At 42.3% G+C, this 21,423-nt stretch overlaps 1 protein-coding gene across 3 annotated transcripts in view; it reads left to right on the top strand.

Annotated features, from left to right (window-relative positions):
• Nucleotides 1-5,546: 5,546 nt before the first annotated feature.
• Nucleotides 5,547-21,423, top strand: part of rnf24 (ring finger protein 24) — a 62,528-nt gene continuing 46,651 nt past the window's right edge. Inside the window, exon 1 of one of the 3 annotated variants that reach the window (XM_024436721.2) lies at nt 5,547-6,047. Coding sequence is in view for 2 of the 3 variants with exons in the window: in XM_042329773.1 (XP_042185707.1) it covers nt 20,793-20,983 (191 nt within the window). In the remaining variant the exon portion in view is untranslated. Of the gene's footprint in view, nt 6,048-19,854; nt 20,984-21,423 lie in introns of those variants that run through there. The other 2 variants (XM_042329773.1, XM_024436720.2) reach the window with 2 other exon arrangements.

Raw genomic sequence — 21,423 nt, 5'->3', positions numbered from 1 at the left:
CACCTTATGTATTACTGCCCCCCAATTGCACACTGGCCCTTGAGGAATAACAAAGAATGTCTTGGAGCTACTAAGTAACCTACCCAGGGAGCACAACACGTATTTTCAGCATCTTTTCAACCAAAAATAATGATTGTCAACGTCTTTTGCTCATAGGGAACAAGTTATTTGATGTTCATTGTGAAATCCGTTAGTTATGTGTGTTCTGTTCTCTAGACTGTGTTGTGCAGTGTTATGTAGCCTGGCTGTGAATGTGATGCAGAGCAATGTCGACTGGACTTTGTTATCTAATTGATTGTCCGAGACAAGAGGGAGTTACACTAAGTATACAAAACATGAAGAACTCGCTCCATGACATAGACTTTACCAGGTGAATCCAGGTGAAAGGTATGATCCCTCATTGATGTCACTTGTTGAATCCACTTCAATCAGTGTAGATGAAGGGGAGGAGACAGGTTAAAGAAGGATTTTTAAGCCTTGAGATAATTGAGACATGGATTGTGTTTGTGTGCCATTCAGAGGGGTGAATGGGCAAGACAAAAGATTGAAGTGCCATTGAACGGGGTATGGTAGTAGGTGCCAGGCGCACTGGTCTGTCTCAAGAACTGCAACGTTGCTGGGTTGTCACGCTCAACAGTTTCCTGTGTGTCAAGAATGGTCCAACACCCAAAGGACATCCAGCCAACTTGACACAACCGGGGGAAGCATTGGAGTAAACAAGAGCCAGCATCCCTGTGGAACGCTTTCGACGCCTTGTAGAGTCCACGCCCCAACGAATTGAGGCTGTTCTGAGGGCAAAGGGTGGGGCAAGCGCAGCGCAATATTACGGTGTTCCTAATGTTTGATAAGTGAAATAGTTTTGCTTCCAAATCATCTAATTGAATGTATTAAAAAGCAGCTTGTCTGCGGTTGAATTGGTGTGGGCGTACCACATCAGCAGAATGATGTGGGCGTGTTCCAATCATAAAAAATATGAACGCGAGTAGGCCGCTGATTGGCCAGCTCATCCTTCTCAGGAAGTAATAGCAAGCATTTTTGAGGTGTGGTTTTTGAAGTGCTTTTTTCTCCAATTTATCCTTCGGACACAAACCATATTTTTTCCAACCCTATGCAGATCACTTCTTACTCTAAACAGGCTTGTATAGAATGCCTTACTCACTTTGAATCTAGTATACATTGCCAGTACACTTCCATCACCCCAGTGAGTGTTGTCACACATTCTTTCTTAAAGTAACTGTACAGTGGAAATCTCATTTTTAAAAGGTCATGTTCTGTTGACTCATACCCAGATAATGTAGTATGACTCATCCTATACTCGTCTTTGTGTCCAAAGGGTTGGGAAAAAAGGGTTTGTTTACTAAATGTACTTCATGGCCAAGTAGTCCTAGGGATGAGTATTACGTGAACATCACCCTTACCAGATATGCGTGTTTATCTAGAACAAACCTATTCTTTGGCTATGTGTGTGTGTGTACGTGTCCCTCCTCTGTGTGTGCGTGTATGTGCGCGTGTGCGTGTGTCATGCCTCAAAATTTGCCAAATGTCTTTTTCACCTCTCTGCACAAGATGTACACTTTGGGGAGTAAAACACCAATATAGTCTGTTCTATTGTTTTACAAACATTTTATCATGTTCGGGCCGTGCATGAGCAATCTTCTCACATAAAGGCCACATGGGAAAAACACTGAGTAGATGTCAACAGTACACTTCTGTGTACAAAACGGGACATAATAGCTAACATTAGCCTGGAATGATGAAGTGCAAAATGCTCTCCTATTCTAGCTGGAAGAATCCTTCTATTCAGCCTGTACCAGGTAGCAGGCTTCCTCCTCGCCCGCCCCACTCATGCCCGGTTATGTCAGGGGGGCCGGTGCCAGTCTAGCACCCAGTGTGCCACACTCAATGGGCCTTTGTGGACACTGCCATCCTTCCCTCCTGACCAACCCCCGCTGTCCATTCAGGACGGTCGCATCGCCCGCCCACTCCGTGCCTGCCGTGCTCCGTCTCAATGTGTCCCTGTCACGGGCGCCTCGTTGGCATGCACAGGCCGTGGTATTCGCCTGGAACGGGCGCGCTCTTCTTTGCGCTATTCTTGCCAAACCACATGACCTTTGTTTTGGAGGTGTTCAGAACACGGTTAAGAGCTAAGTGCAGAGAAAGCTTGTTGGACACTAAGAAAGCTTTGTTGTAGAGCGTTTAACACAAAATACGGGGAGGGGCCAGCTGATTATAAGACTGTAACGTCTGCATATAAATAGATGAGAGAGCTTCTTACCGCCTGAGCTATGTTAATGTAAATTGAGAAGAGCGTGGGGACTAGGATCGAACCTTGTGGTACTACCTTGGTAACAGGCAGTGGCTGAGACAGCAGATGTTCTGACTTTATACACTGCACTCTTTGAGAGAGGTAGTTAGCAAACCAGCCAAAGATCCCTCAAAGACACGAATACTCCTTAGCCGTCCCACAAGAACGGAATGGTTTACCGTATCAAAAGCTTTGGCCAAGTCAATAAAAACTGCAGCACAACATTGCTTAGAATCAAGGGCAAGGGTGGCATCACTGAGGACCTTTAAGGTTGTGGTGACACATCCATAACCTGAGCGGAAATCAGATTGCATACCAGAGAGAATACTATAGACATCAAGAAAGCCAGTCAGTTGATTATTGACCATTTTTTTCCAACACTTTTGATAAAAAGGGCAAAATGGAGCAGGTTTCCATCAAGGATCTCTCTCTACTTTGCTCCGGTCATCTTTCCCTCGATCCTGACCAGTCCCTGCCACTGAAAAACATCCCCACAGCATGATTCTGCCACCACCATGCTTCACCGTAGGGGTGGTGCAAGGTTTACTCTAGATGTGACGCTCGGCATTCAGGCCAAAGAGTTCAATCTTGGTTTCATCACACCAGAGAATCTTGTTTCTCATGGTCTGAGAGTCCTTTCGATGGCTTTCGGCAAACTCCAAGCAGGTTGTCATGTGCCATAAAGGCCTGATTGGTGGAGTGCTGTAGAGACGGTTGTCCGTCTGTAAGGTTCTCCCATCTCCACAGAGGAACTCTGGAGCTCTGTCAGAGTGACAATCGGGTTTTTGGTCACCTCCCTGACCAAGGCTCTTCTCCCCTGAATGCTCAGTTTGGCCAGGCGACCAGCTCTAGGAAGAGTCTTGGTGGTTTCAATCTTCTTCCCTTTAAGAATGATGGAAACCACTGTGTTCTTGGGAACCTTCAATGCTGTAGACATTTTTCCCAGATCTGTTTCTCGACACAATCCTGTCTCGGAGCTCAATGGACAATTCCTTCGACCTCATGGCTTCGTTTTTGCTCTGACATACACTGTCAACAGTGGGACCTTATACAGACAGGTGTGTGCCTTTCCAAATAATGTCCTATTCATTGAATTTGCCACAGGTGGATTCCATTCAAGTTGTAGAAACATCTCAACGATGATCAATGAAAACAGGATGCACCTGAGCTCAATTTTGAGACTCATAGCAAAGGGTCTGAATTCTTATGTAAATAAGGTATTTCTGTTTTTTTATTTTTAATACATTTTCAAAAATCTCAACTTATTTTCACTTTGTCATTTTGGGATAGTGTGTAGAGAAGGATGAGGACAAAATATAATTGAATCTATTTTAGAATAATGCTGTAATGTAACAAAATGTGGGAAAAGTCAAGGGGTCTGAATACTTTCCGAATGCACTGCATAAATATATGTACATGTATATTCTGGACTCTCATTCTGGTATTTCTTAATTTCATTATTACATTGTTTTGGGTTCGTGTGTATTGTTTTCTATTGTTAGGTTTTACTGCACTGTTGGAGCTAGAAACAAAACACCATAGTGCCCTCAAAGCTCATCACTAAGCTAAGGATCCTGGGACTAAACACCTCCCTCTGTAACTGGATCCTGGACTTTCTGACGGACCAGCTCCCAGGTGGTAAGGGTAGGTAACAACACATCCGCCACGCTAATCCTCAACACATGGGCCCCTCAGGGGTGCGTGCTCAGTCCACTCCTGTACTCCCTGTTCACTCATGACTGCGCGGCCTGGAACGACAACGAGACAGCCTATAGGGAGGAGGTCAGAGACCTGATCGTGTGGTGCAAGGACAACAACCTCTCCCTCAACGTGATCAAGACAAAGGAGATGACTGTGGACTAGAGGAAAGGGAGGACCGAGCACACCCCCATTCTCATCGATGGGGTCGTAGTGGAGCAGGTTGAGTGCTTCAAGTTCCTTGGCGTCTACATCACCAACAAACTAACATGGTCCAAGCACACCAAGACAGTCGTGAAGAGGGCATGACTAAATCTATTCCCCCTCGGGAGACTGAAAAGATTTGGCATGGGTCCTCAGATCCTCAAAAGGTTTTACAGCTGCACCATCGAGAGCATCCTGACGGGTTGCATCACTGCCTGGTATGGTAACTGCTCGGCCTCCGACCGCACGGCACTACAGAGTGTAGTGCATACGGCCCAGCACATCACCGGGGCCAAGCTTGCTGCCATCCAGGACCTCTATACCAGGCGGTGTCAGAGGAAGGCCGTAAAAATTGTCAAAGACTCCAGCCCCCTAGTCATTGACTGTTCTCTCTGTTACCGTATGGCAAGAGTGCTCTTTAATTATTTGTTATTCTTATCTTTTACTTTTTGGGAGGTATTTTCCTAAAACTGCATAGTTAAGGGCTTGTAAGTAAGCATTTCACTGTAAAGGTTGCATTTCACTGTAATACCTGTTGTATTTGGCGCATGTGACAAATACAATTTGATTTGATTTCCCCCCAGGTGGTAATAGCCTTATTATCATCATCATAATGTCAAAAATGTTAAATCCCCACACCAGCCAGGCAGACTCTATACTCATCTGTAAACTGGTCATCTCTGTATACCCGTCGCAAGACTCAGTGGTTGATGCTTGTTTAAAACACCATCCTAGGCCTCACTCCCCCCTATCTGAGATACCTACTGCAGCCCTCATCCTCCACATACAACACCCGTTCTGCCAGTCACATGCTGTTAAAGGTCCCCGAAGCACGCACATCCCTGTGTCGCTCCTTTTCAGTTCACTGTAGCTAGTGACTGGAATGAGCTACAACAAACACTCAAACTAGACAGTTTACTCAATCTCTTCATTCAATGACTCAATCATGGACACTCTTACTGACAGTTGTGGCTGCTTTGTGTGATGTATTGTTGTCTCTACCTCCTTTGCCCTTTGTTCTGTGCCCAATAATGTTTGTACCATGTTTTGTGTTGCTGCCTTGCTATGTTGTTGTCTTTAGGTCTCTCGTTGTGTAGCGTTGTCTCTCTTATTGTGATGTGTGTTTTGTCCTTTATTCATATTGTATTTATTTTTAATCCCAGGCCCCGTCCCCTCACGAGGCCTTTAGCCTTTTGGCAGGCCGTCATTGTAAATAAAAATGTGTTATTATCTGACCTGCCTAGTAAAATAAAGGTTACATTTTTTTAATAAAGGGCGGGGGTTCTCCCATCTCTGATGCCAGCACACTCCGTGAGCAATGCATCAATTCATCCTTCCAACCAGAGCACAGCAATCCCGCGTACACACTATACACGACTCTTGTCTCCGTTAAAACGGACTAGGAGGAGGGACTACGAGCACTACGTGCTTGAAGAACCGTTCAAAATTGACCACAGGAATATTGGACACCTGGAAATCAACACATATCGTCGTCTGAGGAGCAGTTGTCGCCTTTTAAAAAAAAATCGGTTTAAATTTATCGTGATGTCCGCTTCGCAGTTTTTTTGTTGTTGTCTGTTACAGTGTTGATAAATATTGCCACATCGCTAGCCAGCAAGCCAACATCGAGCAAACCGGAGTCAACCACCAACACCTCGAGTTGAATGAAGACGCTTTGCACGGGCTGTAGCCTGTCCCGTGTAGATAAGACAGCTGTCTAACGTTACTGTCGCTAGTTATCTGAAGTGCAGAGTTTTTTTGTTTGTTTCATTGGCCTGCTAGTTCTCTCATTGGTATTGGTGAAGAAGAGACGAGCAGATATTGAGGACGGTATTGATTGGTAAGTGTCCTATTATTTGGGTTGCTTTGCAGTGTCAAACGTGACTGTTGTATGTTAATAGGCGTGTTTGCAGTTGGGGTATCGTTGTAAAAATCGAGCTAGTTTATTTGTCTATCTGATATATATGATAGGGATTATTAAACGTTGACCATCATTTCATCGATTTTTGAAAATACGCCCCCCCTCCATTGACGATGGACGAGCAAAATACATTTAGGCCCATTATTATCAGCTGTGCGTACTAGCTCGTGCTGTGGATATCAGTCGCTCGTGATAAACTGCTTATTCAATTATTTTGTACATCAGACAGACTGATTTGCGAATTGTGCATTTTCGATGCAGTTTCACTTTTAAAACGCATTGGCTCTTGGTTCAGCAAACCTGAAAGTGAAGTTAGTAATTTTGCACGCGCAAAATAGAATGTTCTAGACCTGCTCCTATTCCAAGTGCTGTTTGCTGTTTTTTTTCTCGACCATGCATGTGCTTAGTAAAGTGCTAACGTTATATAAACAAAATACAGCACTCTAACCAATAGCGAAATGATTTTCTTCCCTGTTGACGTAGACTAAATTGTTAAACAGAATTGCACATTATTACAGGGTTAGTGTCATCAGTGGATGGGAAGAAAGGGTTTAGGTAACGCCTTAACCCTTACCTGCCCGGCACAGACTGCTGTTTAGTTTATTTTTAATTTTTATGTGACTTTATTTAACTAGGGAAGTCAGTTAAGAACACATTCTTATTTACAATGACGGCCTACCCCGGCCAAAACCGGACGATGCTGGCCCAATTGTGCGCCGCACTATGGGACTCCCAATCACGGCCGGATGTGATACAGCCTGGAATCGAACCAGGGACTGTAGTGACGCCTCTTGCACTGAGATACAGTAACTTAGAGCGCTGCGCCACTCGGAGTTTGAGGATCGCCTTTAGCGACTGCACTTGCAGCATCTACTCTTCCTGGGGTCCACATAAAACTGTTCTGGCTATAAACCTGCTATAGACCTCACTGGCTTCTGACTCAAGATGCTCTGCATGTGTCATGCCATGTGCACACATTGTTGAATAGCTAAAGGCTTAACTCTGTATTCTCTGTGCCTCAGATTCAGTCCCTTGTGAAAATGTAGTTTTTTTTTTTTTTTTTTACAGTTTCACTGTAAACCAAGTGTACCAAGAGTTTCACAGTGCCCCCTGTCCCCTTATGGGAAAGGCTATTAAGAAGTAATCAGATACTTTTTATTGTGCGCAATGTCCAAAGATGTAGAAAAGTCTAACAGACATCTTGGCTGCTGAGGGATGAATGAACAATGGAGAGAACACCCACCCTCGGAGAGTCAGAGTGGAGGGTCAAACTGCATCATTTCTCTCAAGGACCTCTCCACTTCAAATATGAAATCAAAGGTGTCATGTTCATTAGGGCACAGAACGGAAAAAGGTTTGAAAACGTTTTGGAACGAAAATCTAATGTTTCTCATTGGACAACTCCTGATTCACTCTGTTTCGTTCCGTTTGGTGCCTATTGAACATGACCAAGGACTCTAAAGCCATAGGAAGGTGACGCCACCCAAATGCATACCCCGTTTATCAAACCTGTCAGTCACTGGAGCGGCACAGTAGATGACGGGCCTCATGCTGCGCTCGCTAATCCCAAATTACGAAATTCTGCTGTTAGCAGCAGAGGTGAAAGTAATGCTGTTTAAATAAATAGTGGGGGTGTGCCATACCGGTAAAATATGAGCCTATCAAAATTAATACAACAAAACTATAGGCTATTACACCATTATTTAACATGACTGCATGTCAGCCGCATGAAGAATGCGCGACTTGATCTGAAACTGGGGAGTATACGCTAACCGAGGCGCGCATGGACAACAGTGGATGGATAATGCATCAATTCAGGCTACAAGTGTAGGCCTATTGACAATCGCAGAATTTCATTACACGTCTGTGTTTTGTGACTCTCTTTCCATTCATTAAATAGCAGGTGCACAGTGCACTATTGGGATTTGGATGCTGAAATTATTTTGTGAGTGAATGAATGATTGATTGTTTGACAATCTGGATGAAAACATCATGACTGGTTGTGTTTATGCCACATTAAAAGGCATAGGTGGTGTGTCCATAAGGCTAGGGAAAGCTAAGTTTTCCCTAAAGTAATTTTAATTAATTTGCCAAAATGTATACATGTATAGTCTAATTACCTTACTCCTGTCTATACAGAAATAAATAAAAATCATTCAACATAGGCTACCACACCAGAAAGTATGATTTGATTTGGCAACAGAGGATCATTAGCCTCTTAAAAAAACAACCTGTGGATTGTTTTAAATCGCATAGCCAACAGTATGGAAGGGCCCGCAATTTGTGCAGCGCACGCTGCCGATACCAAATAGGTGATTGTTAAGTTGCGACTGTCAGTGAAAAGCAGAGAGAAACAGCCAGGCATATTGCAATGTTTAAACATACAATTGCCGAAAAAAATTTTGGAACGCAAATGGCTATTGCTGTAAAGAGATGACAATTAATTAATTGAGCGAACAATAGCCTATCTTATTGGCACCAACGGAGAACATCGGCCATATCCCCGGTAAGTGTGCATATTCACTATCTTTGTCATTGGGTCAGTGCCACTTTTGGACAATAGTTTCCTCCAGGTTAGCTGGACGTCATATTGTATTTGTTTCCCCTTTTCGTAGGCCGATTTATATGGATCAGACATCGTTTTTATTTATCTGTTTGTCAGTGTCAGCAGAGGAGGCCACCCTGTAATTTTTGTAGTATTAAAAAAAAAATACTACAAAAATGCTCTTGCCGGTAAGAAATTAAATCTCCTTTCACCCCTGGTTAGGCTTAACAACACTGCATTTGACCATAATTGAACATTAAATGAGACTTTCCTGAGGTCTGTCACTGTTAGGGTAAATGCTCCTGCAACCTATTACATAACTGTAAATATAGTAAAGTCTAATGATGGTCCGTTGGACCATGTTATTATTTTCCATTGGCGTATTAGGCTGTTGACATGCTAAAAGAATTAAGATATTTAGTCAAACTCGAGCCGTAATATTCTACTTAGCTATTGCTCTCAAAATCAAGGTAGCCAAAGCCTGTTTGTTTTAAATAAAAGTAATTGCAGTAGGCTTGGGCGATACCCTGGTATATGGTATATTATAAAATACAGACGGTATGATTTTTAAATAACGTTTTAAAAAAATAAGCAAAAAACATTTGGGTTGGGGGCTGCAGGGTTGAGGGCACCTGAGGGCTGAGGGCACCTGGGGGCTGCAGGGCTGAGGGCACCTGAGGGCTGAGGGCACCTGGGGGCTGCAGGGTTGGGGGCACCTGGGGGCTGCAGGGGTGCGTGCTACGCCACTGCTTATAACCATATATTAAGTATAACTATAAGAAATCTAAGATATGTCAACTAAATTAGATCCGGTTCAGGGCTCCAGCTTTGCAAATTTGCTAGCTAAGTGGCTAACTGTCATGATCAAGCTTCTTGCTTACAGCAGAGACATTCTAGCCTGAGTACCAGTCTCTTTAACTAACGTTCCACTCCTTGCCTATCTTTCTGGTTGATAAGCAACATTTTTTTTGTTTTTGTTTGTCCAGACAAAACAAGTCTGTCAAAAGTTGCTAACTCATGTAAAATTCTCAAACTAAATATATACTGCAATTCCAACCACAAAACCTCTTTGCTTTGATTTTAAGTGCAAAGTGCAACAACTTGCAACTAGCAGCTAAATGTTTATTTTTGACTTCATAATTCAAATTCTATTTGAGGTGCCACGTGTTGTCATGGAAAATATTAATATTAATGTTATTTCTAACAACCAATGATCAACTATGCCATAAATCCAGCTGCATATTGAATGTTGAGATTGCAAAAAGGCCTGTATCTAGGATAAACCCGGGTCTGGGATCAAACCCGGGTCTGGGATCGAACCCGGGTCTGTAGTGACACCTCAAGCACTGTGATACAGTGTGATACAGTGTCTTATACTGCTGCGCACTGGCACACGTTTTCTCGCTCTCCTCCCTACTGCAGTGAAAGCAGCACAGCGATAGCTGTCCCTGCTGAAGCTGCAACATCATATCAGCCGTTTAGTTTAATTCTTAGTTCTGGCTAAAAAGTTCTGTTACCGAAATCCCTAATTTCTTTACCAATTAACATCTCCTATTCCCCCAACCCTTGCTCTCTCTACGTGAAACATGTAAGCATCACATGCATGTGACCAATAGGGCCTGACTTATAACCTGTCATAATGACACCAATAAATTGGTTATAACAAACTCCGAACACAATGTCGACAGCAAAATGGATGTGGAAGATGTGAAAAATAAAGTCTAAAGGGCTTATGTTTACTGGTTGCTCAGGGGGCAAAGGGGAAGGCAATAAGTAAATAAGGGTACCAGAGAGTCTGTTCTAACAGGGAAAAACACATATAAAGCATTTTATTACAGCAGACTAAAAACAGTTGCATGCATTTGTGATTTGCGGTTTATTTTTTTAGGCTAATTATTCAATTTTAAAAATGAAAATGCTTGATTGCATTTCAAAGCGTGAATGTTTCATATGCTGTGTGATGGTATGAACGAATGATTGATTGATACGGTAGCCTATATATTGAAATACAGTAAGTAAGTTATGTATTAGGACTAAACAGGACACCCTCTTAGGCTTACAGATCGATGGTGGTTATACAAGCCTACTAATGATGACATGACTTGTTATTATAATGATGATAATAATAATTGTAATAATAACAATAAGAAGGAGATGCAGATAAAGGAGTGTATAGGAGCCAGAGCTGTGTGCATATTATGTGTGACGACACGGGTGCTGTTAGATTACAATATAATTTTTCTGCCTGTTTGGAATAAGTGTAAACCACACTAAATACATTAAGCAATTACCAGTCTGTTTTTTTGTAAAGCCTTTATTACAGCATAGCAAATATTAAAAACAGTGAAATTTGCCATTGCATGAGCCTTGGCGCTCACGGAATAAGTAGGCTATTAAACACGCTCAAACAGGCAACAGAAGCAAGATCTTTCTATTTTCTGTAGATGTATATGGATGATTTATAAAGGCAGGCACATTTAAGTTAGGCTATTGATTATTTATTTATTACACCTTTTATTTAACCAGGTAGGCCAGTTGAGAACAAGTTCTTATTTACAACTGCGACCCGGCCAAGATAAAGCAGAGCAGTGTGACAAAAACAACAGCACAGAGTTACACAAAAGCAAACTTGCAGTCAATAACACAAAAGAAAAGAAAAATCGAAAAGTCGATGTACAGTGTGTGCAAATGTAGAAGAGTAGGGAGGAAAGGCAATAAATAGTCCCTAGAGGCGAAAACATTTACAATTGAGCAGTAATACTGGAGTGATAGATATGCAAGTAGAGATACTGGGGTGCAAGAGGGTAAGCGATAATATGGGGATGAGGTTGTCGGGTGTGTTAATTACAGATTGGCTGTGTACAGGTACAGTGATCGGTAAAGCTGCTCAGACAGCTGATGCTTAAAATTAGAGGGAGATATAAGACTCCAGCTTCAGAGATTTTTGCAATTCTGTCCAGTCATTGGCAGATGAACTGGATTAGAACTGGATTATAGACCTAATTTAAATTGGGGTTTCTTCTCTCCTCAATTTTCTTAGACAATTAAGCTAAGGCGAAGGCTGTATCCTCGTCTCTGCTGCTGCTGCCGCCTCTGCTACATTGTTCTCACTCCCAATATGCTGGTTAACTTTGATATTATGCACATAGCAACATACGGAAAGGCGGCAATTCTACGGGGCACTGAAGATCGTTTCAGAACCGAGGACTGCGACCATATCCAACGTGGGAGAAATAATATTAGATAATGGATTTATTGTTGAACTATTCTTTTTTTGAGATGCTTCAACTTTAAGCAGTGCCAACATGTCAAATCTCGACTAGGGATGGGCATTTCCATTTTTTGAGTGTTCGAGTACTCAAATGTATTTTCTTTGACTACCGAATGGAGGCCCGCACTGGAAATACATTTGCACATTTATCTGTATACAATGTCTTGTTTATAATAACCATTACAGATAACATATCCTAATTGCTAAATTGCCCCATATACACTTACCAGCCAGTTTATTAGGTACATCCATCTAGTACTGGATCGGACCCCCTTTGCCTTCAGAATAGGGCTGGGCGGTATACCGTATTTTACTATATACCGGTATTTATGCACGGGCCGGTTTGGGTTTTTACTTTACCTTCTATAACGGTATTTTAATGTTTGGTTTGTTAAATGTGATACTCCATGTGTAACGTCCATTTTTATAGTTTACTCTGCTACTTGAGCCATCCCTCTCCGCTCTCTCTCTCTCTCTCTCTCTCTCTCTCTCTCTCTCTCTCGCTCTCCATGCCGCTTTCCACACAGACCTAGTCCCACCCCTTGTCAATCAAGGAGCGCATTTTGTTGTTGCTTTACCACGAGACACTTTTGTTCAGTCTGCATGGTCAATGCAGCACATGCAACAATGTTGATGACAACAATGTTTCCACTTTGAGCTTAATATAAATCCTCAAGCGTTCTATAATTACAATATTAGTTTGTGTTTCTTACATCTGCAAACAGCTAGTTTGTATTTTCTTAGCATGTTAAGCTAAATCGTGTTAGCCACTAATACTAATCGCTAGTTATCTGGCTAGCTAGCTAATAAAAGTACTGAGTCAGAGTGAACGTAGCTAGCTAATAAATCCTGATACCAGTACTGGTGGAGGCTTAAATCAGCATGTTTGTGCAACAGTATCTTCTAAATCAAAGAGGAATAGGCGAAGCATGAATATGTTGGCTATATGAATAATTTTTAATGTAGCCAAAAATTATAGGGTTCCCTAGGAAACACTGAGCATCACTTTGGTTCCTACCCTGTCACAAGTCGTCCATGGCATTTTCATTCGTTGTAATGTACAGTCAACACTGTATTCAAAGTGCTCACTATTATTGATCTAGAATTATAATAAACTTTATATTATCATGATTCCAAAAGTTCACCCAAGTGTTTTGATCTAAATCGCAATTGCAACATTTGGTTAAAAATAAGGCCTAGTATTTTTCCTCATATTCTGGCAGTGTGGAAATGATCGCAAATGAGTGCAGGAAATGCAGAAATTGATGGAAATGCAGGAAATTATTTTAGGCTGAAGTTGAATTGAACAGCATAAAACAATCCGAATGGCGAAAGACCCAATGAAATAATTTGAAATAATTTAGAATATATGTGTTGCCACCCTAGGGTCACGCACTACTCATTAAGTAAATTTAGAACTTTTATTAATCAAAAACAAAAATACCCTCAAATTTGAGAAATACCATGATATGATATTTTGGCCATATCGCTCAACCCTACTTCAGAACAGCCTGAATTCTTCGGGCCATTCTACAAGGTGTCTGAAACATTCCACAGGGAAGTTGGTCCATGCTGACGCGATGGCATCACACAGTTGCTGCGGATTAGACGGCGGTACATTCATGCTGCCAACAGCCCGTTCCATCTCATCCCAATGATGCTTTATTGGGTTGAGGTCTGTGGACTCCACAGGCCACTCAAGTAAACTGAACTCACGGTCATGTTCCAGGCAATGTCTTTCCACTCCTCAATTGACCAGTGATCGCGTGCCGACTGGAACCGCTTCTTGTTTTTAGCTGATATGAGTGGAACCCGGTGTGGTCGTCTGCTGCAATAGCCCATCCGTGACAAGGATTGAGTTGTGCATTCCTGAGGTGCCGTTCTGCTCACCACGGTTGTACTGTGCCCTTATTTGCCTGTTTTTGTCTCGCCTGTTAGCTTACCCAATTCTTGACGTTCTCCTTTGACATCTCTCATCAACAAGCTGTTTTCTTCCCACAGGACTACCGCCGATTGGCTGTTTTTTGTTTCACTGCATTCTCTGTAAATCCTAGACTCATCCGTGAAAATCCCAGGAGGGTGGCCGTTTCTGAGATACTGGATCCGTAACCTCAGCAGTAGCGCTTGCATAGAAGCCTATTGCTGTGCAATGGCATAGCCTTGTTTTGTTAATTTAGCAGACAAGATGCTCTTATTTCATGAGCCCTTATCACAGTCAAGACACACCCAAACCATGATGTAATACAACCGAATACAATAGAACATTTTCAAGTGTGAAGTGATGTCTATTTCGTGTCTGGAATAGTTATTCTCAGAGTGATCATTTGAAACGGGGCTTAATTTGGCGAGTTGAAAGAAAAAAAACATTGCAGGGTTACAAACCAAAATCTTTCTGATTTTCGATATATAGACAGATGTTCAATTGAGTTTATTCTGGCTGTTCTTTGGCATTGTCAAAATGGATTAACAATTCCACATTGAACACTACATTGCATGGTGAATTACCACTTTAAGGATTCTGATGAAAACACGGTTTTCCTACTTAAATCAACCAGTCCATTTTGAATTTGTGATAAAACTGTTGTCATTTGGCAAGGAATGTAGCTTGTGTATCCCATCAGTTAGGCTTACAGAAATGCCGATTAAAAACATATCTAACAGGAGCTTGTGTGTGGACTCAGCACGCATGTGTGTAGGAAGTGGTCGGAATTCAATTGAGTGAATGAGACACAAGGGAGAAAGGTAATTTAGGGAGAACTGTGTGATGCTTGGCTTGGTTTCTTTTTTGTTGTGCACCGCAAATGCACATGTACAAATAGAACCCGAGAGTCAAAGCATATTAACGTTGTTTGACGTTAATTCTAGTACGCGATTACTCGTGCCCATCCCTAATCTTGACTCTAACCAATTCAACGGAGTGGAGAAACAATAGACACAACATCCTTGACTTCAGTTGGGTAACCCCATTCTCCAGTCGTAAACAAAGAAGTTGGGCACCAGCTTAATAAGTGTTACCATTTGGCATCCTATCGTACACATGAACACGCTGTCATCACACGAATTTACGATTCCCTTTTTTGATGCAACTAAGCTTGCTTAACGGTTAAGCTGCCACATGTGAGGCAGTCATCTCATAGGCCTTTTATAGCAATCGGACGATGAAATCAGCCCCATGGAATGAATGGTCCCTCTCTTTCACACACACACACATTCCCTGGCTTGGCTTAGTGCTGGGTAGAATTGCCCAATGAACTTGCAATAGTATTATGCCACGTGCCTCAGATGCGATTTCTGTTCTGAGACACAGTTTTGTCTAATGTCGTCGGTCTCTTGTCATTCGTCTGTCTTGTCAGAGCGGCAGGTAGCCGAGCGGTTAAGAGCGTTAGGCCAGTAACCGAAAGCCGACTAGGTGAAAAATGTGTTGCTGTGCCCCTGTGCCAGGCACTTAACCCTATGTGCTCCTGAAAGTCGCTCTGGATAAGAGCGTGTGCTAAATTACTAAAATGTCAAATGTATTTCAGGAAGTACTAGCCTTAACTTATTTGACATGTTGGAATGTTCTCTTTGTGATGGAATTGTAGCGAGGAGGTTGTGGACAAGCACAAACACAATTAGGGCCTAGGTCAAAAGACCTACAACAAGACATTCATTTCCTCAGTGTTGATTTGTAGCCTAATCCTGATTTTAAGCCTGGTTTGAAAATGTGAACATTGTAATTCATTTCCATTTTAGCTTTGTTAGGGCTCGTTTTCGTTGCCATTTGTGCCAGCCAGTGGCTTGCTGTGTATGCCAACATCTGGACGATGCTCAAGGACAAGGTGGTCGTCCCTTTGAGAGTGCTGCTGACCCAGTGCTTTGCTTCATTAGCCCTTGAATAATGTGTCATGTTCAGTCCCATCTGTCCACCACGGGTAATCAATTAGCCATCTTTATCCCACGAGCTCGGTGGAGAGTGTGTGCGCGTGCACATGTGCAACTATTCTTAGGTGTAGAGATGTTGATATTGATGCCATGTTTATATCCGTTCTTGTCTCGCTCTTTGTATTTGTATAGTAGGCGCTTGACTCAATCAAATCAAATAAAATTTTATTTGTCACATACACATGGTTAGCAGATGTTAATGCGAGTGTAGCGAAATGCTTGTGCTTCTAGTTCCGACAATGCAGTAATAACGAACAAGTAATCTAACTAACAATTCCAAAAAACTACTGTCTTATACACAGTGTAAGGGGATAAAGAATATGTACATAAGGATATATGAATGAGTGATGGTACAGAGCAGCATAGGCAAGATACAGTAGATAATATCGAGTACAGTATATACATATGAGATGAGTATGTAAACCAAGTGGCATAGTTAAAGTGGCTAGTGATACATGTATTACATAAGGATGCAGTCGATGATATAGAGTACAGTATCTACGTATGCATATGAGATGAATAATGTAGGGTAAGTAACATTATATAAGGTAGCATTGTTTAAAGTGGCTAGTGATATATTTACATCATTTCCCATCAATTCCCATTATTAAAGTGGCTGGAGTAGAGTCAGTGTCATTGACAGTGTGTTGGCAGCAGCCACTCAATGTTAGTGGTGGCTGTTTAACAGTCTGATGGCCTTGAGATAGAAGCTGTTTTTCAGTCTCTCGGTCCCAGCTTTGATGCACCTGTACTGACCTCGCCTTCTGGATGACAGCGGGGTGAACAGGCAGTGGCTCGGGTGGTTGATGTCCTTGATGATCTTTATGGCCTTCCTGTAGCATCGGGTGGTGTAGGTGTCCTGGAGGGCAGGTAGTTTGCCCCCGGTGATGCGTTGTGCAGACCTCACTACCCTCTGGAGAGCCTTACGGTTGAGGGCAGTGCAGTTGCCATACCAGGCGGTGATACAGCCCGCCAGGATGCTCTCGATTGTGCATCTGTAGAAGTTTGTGAGTGCTTTTGGTGACAAGCCGAATTTCTTCAGCCTCCTGAGGTTGAAGAGGCGCTGCTGCGCCTTCTTCACGATGCTGTCTGTGTGAGTGGACCAATTCAGTTTGTCTGTGATGTGTATGCCGAGGAACTTAAAACTTGCTACCCTCTCCACTACTGTTCCATCGATGTGGACGTCCTATCTTGTTAATGCTATACTATATATTCAGAAGTTCAGCCAACAAAAGCATTGATATTGAGTCGTTGTGTTGGATTTGTTTGTCTTTTGGATTTTGCCAAGCATTGCCAAGTTGTTGTCGGGCCTTGGTCTGCCCACTCACTCGTCACATGACCACAGGATTTATTTAGCGACACGGACTCTGTTTTCAGCAGGGCTCTTGTTTCTCTCATCTCATTGAAATGAAAAGCAAGTAGACCATCTGCAGAACATCTACATAAGCCTAGTATTGCGTTTCCTGAATCTGACCCACATGTCTAAGAACTAACATGGTAGGCTAATTGGGATGAAATGTAGCCCACGTTTAGCCTAAAATGTTCAATTATAGCTGAAAGGTGGCTGGGTTGCGGCCTGAGTGACCGTTTAAACTCCCATTTAGAAACATAGGAGAGTTTGATCCCCTGGCTTTGAACAAGTCACCCAATAGTCAGTCAATTATTATGTGTGTAAGCAGGTGGGCAGATGTCCAAACAGGACGTGTAAACCATGTGTTTGGGGGTAAGGTGTGAAACCAGGGGCCACCACCAAAAAGTAGGGCTGTTTTAAGTATGTTTATGAGAGAGAGAGGTGTAAGAAGAGAGTAATTCCTCACAGAAAATGTAGGCCTAGTGCTAGATTGCAGGAGGGAGGAGGAAGAGGGGGGGGGGGCTACATGCGACAGCTGCATGTGTCAGTTCCCCCCTTGTTTGTACCAGCTTGTGTTACTGTCTGAGCCCACCGAAGAAGAACGAGCAAAGCTTAAAAGGAAGAGGGAGAGTTGGAGAGAAGTATTTGACTGCTGGCCATAGGAGGGAAGAGTGGATTAATTAGCCGCAGGAGCAACACTGTTGCCCTGGGTCAGGGGTTAGAAGATTAATCCTGCTGCCCGGCTCACACGCAGGGAATTTGGACTGTCTGCCATGCATTTCTGGTCTCGTATTCATAAAGCATCTGAGTAGGAGTGCTGATCTAGGATCAGTTTTCCCTTCCATTCTAATGAATGAAAAACTAAAAGGCATAGAAACTTGGACTTGGTAATAGGAAATAAAGTTATTTCCATGACAGAATTAAAAAGCAATTTTGGACTGACCAATGTCGATATTTTCAAATACATGCAACTTGAACGTTTCATATCAACAAATGTAGATTTGAAATCAATTGGGTATTAGTGCCATCTTGAGGGAATCCTATTTGAGTCCGAAAAGGATATTCATATGATAGGGAAGATACACAAAACTGCAGAGAGCCTATCCATCTGATAGTTTCTAAAAAAAAAAAATCTAAGAGATTATTGGAACAGGATTTAAAGAACTGATGTTGGCACAAGATGGAGGGAATGTTGGAACATAACTAACGAAATGAGTTAACGAAAATGCTTCATCCAGTATAAACTAATGTTTAGAATTTATTACTAGACAATTCGTAAATTCTACAGCACAACAACAGTCATGTCATTATAGAGTCCAAAAGTTATAGTTGTCAGTCAGAAGTATGTACATTTGGGTCTACTTAAAAAAAAAAATCTGTCTGTCTGTATATTTCAGGACATGGCATAACGAGGGTGCAGTGAGATACCCGATGGGTTGGATGATACTTTTCTTGTCAATCATCTTGGAACTGGGGCATGGCAATGGGCACAGTCGACATGGCTGAATTTTAGAGAACATTTTAGAGGCCCCCATCTTGGCGGTGTAGAGACTTTTCCCCGCCGCCAATTTCCTGTCATTCTAATACTTTCTCCATGGAACTGAGAACTTTTTGCAGTTTTAAAGCACGTTTTCAGTAAATCTGCACATTTTGCCATTGAATTGACAGAAAATGTTGCCATTTCAAAGCAAATTTCCTGCAATTCTATGCACTTTGCCATGGCTAATGGTGTTATTTTGCTCAAACATAATAACAAAATCAATACTGCTAAATTCATTGTTTTCAATCTCCCTGACTGTATAGTTTTTATTTTGGTTATAAGATACTGTAAAAATATATATAGATATATGTGTGTATAAAATTTGAGAGATTCATCATTGTTTCTACATACTTTATCTAGGTTTAGTCATTTAAGTTTACACTGAAACATTTTTAAATTTGATTTTTTAATACAGTGTCCCGAAAAAATTATAGCCAGGAACATCCCTGAGGTTGACCTTGTTCGCTCCTATCGAAGCGCATTCTCTACCCTCCGCCACCACATCTACGGAACTAAAGTTAAAGTTACTGTCTGACCTAGTTTATTGCAGAACTTGGCATCAACTGTGCAGAAAAACAAGCATTCGTTTTTTCGCAGACACACAATTCCACACCTAAGGGAACAGCACTGTTATGTTTTCTCCCCGGATCGCTGGGATGCCTATTTATCTCTATTGCGGTGTCGTTCCCCCTCGGTGAACAAAACCAACCACTCATATTGTCCCGCTGGCTAAAAGAGAACAAAGTGGAGTTTTTCTAAGATTTCCACTTTAGAAATGGCCTAAATTACAGATGTATAGGATGCATCCCCAGGTAAGCTTTGTGAGTCTTCTGTGTTAGGGATGACTTGACTGGGTCGGTTCGCAGATTAGCTCACCACTGTTGTCACAATGACTAGGAACAATTACATATACTTTTAGCCTAAGCTGTGATGATTCCAATTACTTCTAAAGCCCTGATAATGCTACTGCATTAAACAATAGCTGACTGATGTGTGTGGTAGTGGTGAGTCATGAAGCCTGACTGCTGCCTCGTATGGAGCTCTGCCTTCTGCTCGAGGCCTCTGGTTTGGTGTTGCCCTTTGGCATATTATGTTTCAAATGTGCAAATCATGGCTGGCTGTAGCTGCCAGTGGAAATTTCCACTTCAGAATCAGATAGCGGCCTTTGTTTCGGGTGCAGGAGGCTTGCCACAAGCCCTCTGTGAAACACTGCAAACAGTCAGCTATTTTAATACAAAAGAGGGGGGGTTGGGGAATGTCATACAAAAGCATGTGTTCTGAACCAAAACCATAAAACTGGAGTTTGTATAACTGCTTTTTTAAACTTGATTTCTCAATGAAGATTTAATCCTCAACAAAGGGTGAAAGCCTGATTTATTGTGAATATGTTACACTGCTGTCTATGAAAGGTAGTGAACTACTGTAGTGACTTTTTGATTTCTGATGTTCCTTCCTAATGTATCAACCTACCATGTTTGGCGAATCTCTTCCTCCATTGAGTGTAATCTAACCACCACGAAGACCTTTTACAATAGGATACCATAACAAATTCAAATAAACATTTTGTGATCTTGTGCTTCCTAGTCATGCAGTAGTGACTGTCAGTTTCCCTTAAATACCAGATAATGGTGTTGCGACGGAGAACACTTCCTCAAAAATGAATCTGTGGGATGAGGTTCAAAGGTTAAGTTGGTCATCAGGACATGTGATTAGTCCGCTAGCAACACTAGTATTGATCGAACATTCTGTAAGAGCTCTTCAGGGGAAAACCCCAGCTCAATGTGTTTTGTCTGAATGTCACATTCAGGTTATTGACCATGGGTGGTTGGAAAATGGATGTTATGTCTTAGATAAACCACAGACTTACCCCGCTTTGCACCATTCCTGTCTCTTAGTATTAGACCCTGTCCAATGCAATGGAAAATTACTGGAATGATGCAAAGAGGATTCTTCTTTCACTTTCTGACTATCTACTTGGCTGCTATCTGGTAGGAGGGACTTCCAGGCAACTCTAATTTTAGGTCCAGTGTAAGGCAATGTGCTCTGCTCTGGGGTTCCTTAGTTTGCCGGAACAGCACGGCTCAGAGTGGATATGGTATTACGGCCCCATGCCGGCTTGTAATGTGATTTGTGAAAGCCACGGGCTATGCAAGAGAGAAAAGGAGGGTAATTTTGTTAGAGCCTTTCAAAGGGTATCTCGGGTTGTGGAGTATTTGGACAGATTGAGGTATGAAAGCAATGATTTTTCAACACTTGTGTCAAATTTAGCCATTACATTTATTGCTGGGGGGGACAGGCAAACAGGAATGCACACTAAAGATAGCTCCTTCATGGCTGTATGAATTGAATACCTGTAACTTGCACAATAATCCCCAGACTACCCACACGGTACCTAACACCCTACCATTTGGGCAGTTACTCTGGTGCAATCTAGGAACCAGCGGGCAGATCCATGTGACAGACGCAAGGAGAAAATGAGGGGAAAACTACTGAGGCCTCACCCTGAGGTCACCCAGTCCCAGCCAGGGTAATCAGATCCCTTATCACTGGGCAGACTCTAGTCAAGTCCTCGTCCTGTGAGCCTCAGGCGATCCACATATGCAATCTATTCCAGTACGAACACACCTAATTCAGCTGGTCAACAAGCCATCATCATCAAGCCCTTCA

Source organism: Oncorhynchus tshawytscha, linkage group LG11 (genome assembly GCF_018296145.1).
Source record: "Oncorhynchus tshawytscha isolate Ot180627B linkage group LG11, Otsh_v2.0, whole genome shotgun sequence".
Lineage (NCBI taxonomy): Eukaryota > Metazoa > Chordata > Actinopteri > Salmoniformes > Salmonidae > Oncorhynchus > Oncorhynchus tshawytscha.
Note: the sequence above shows the minus strand (reverse complement) of the source record. Positions and strands in the feature narration are given on the sequence as shown.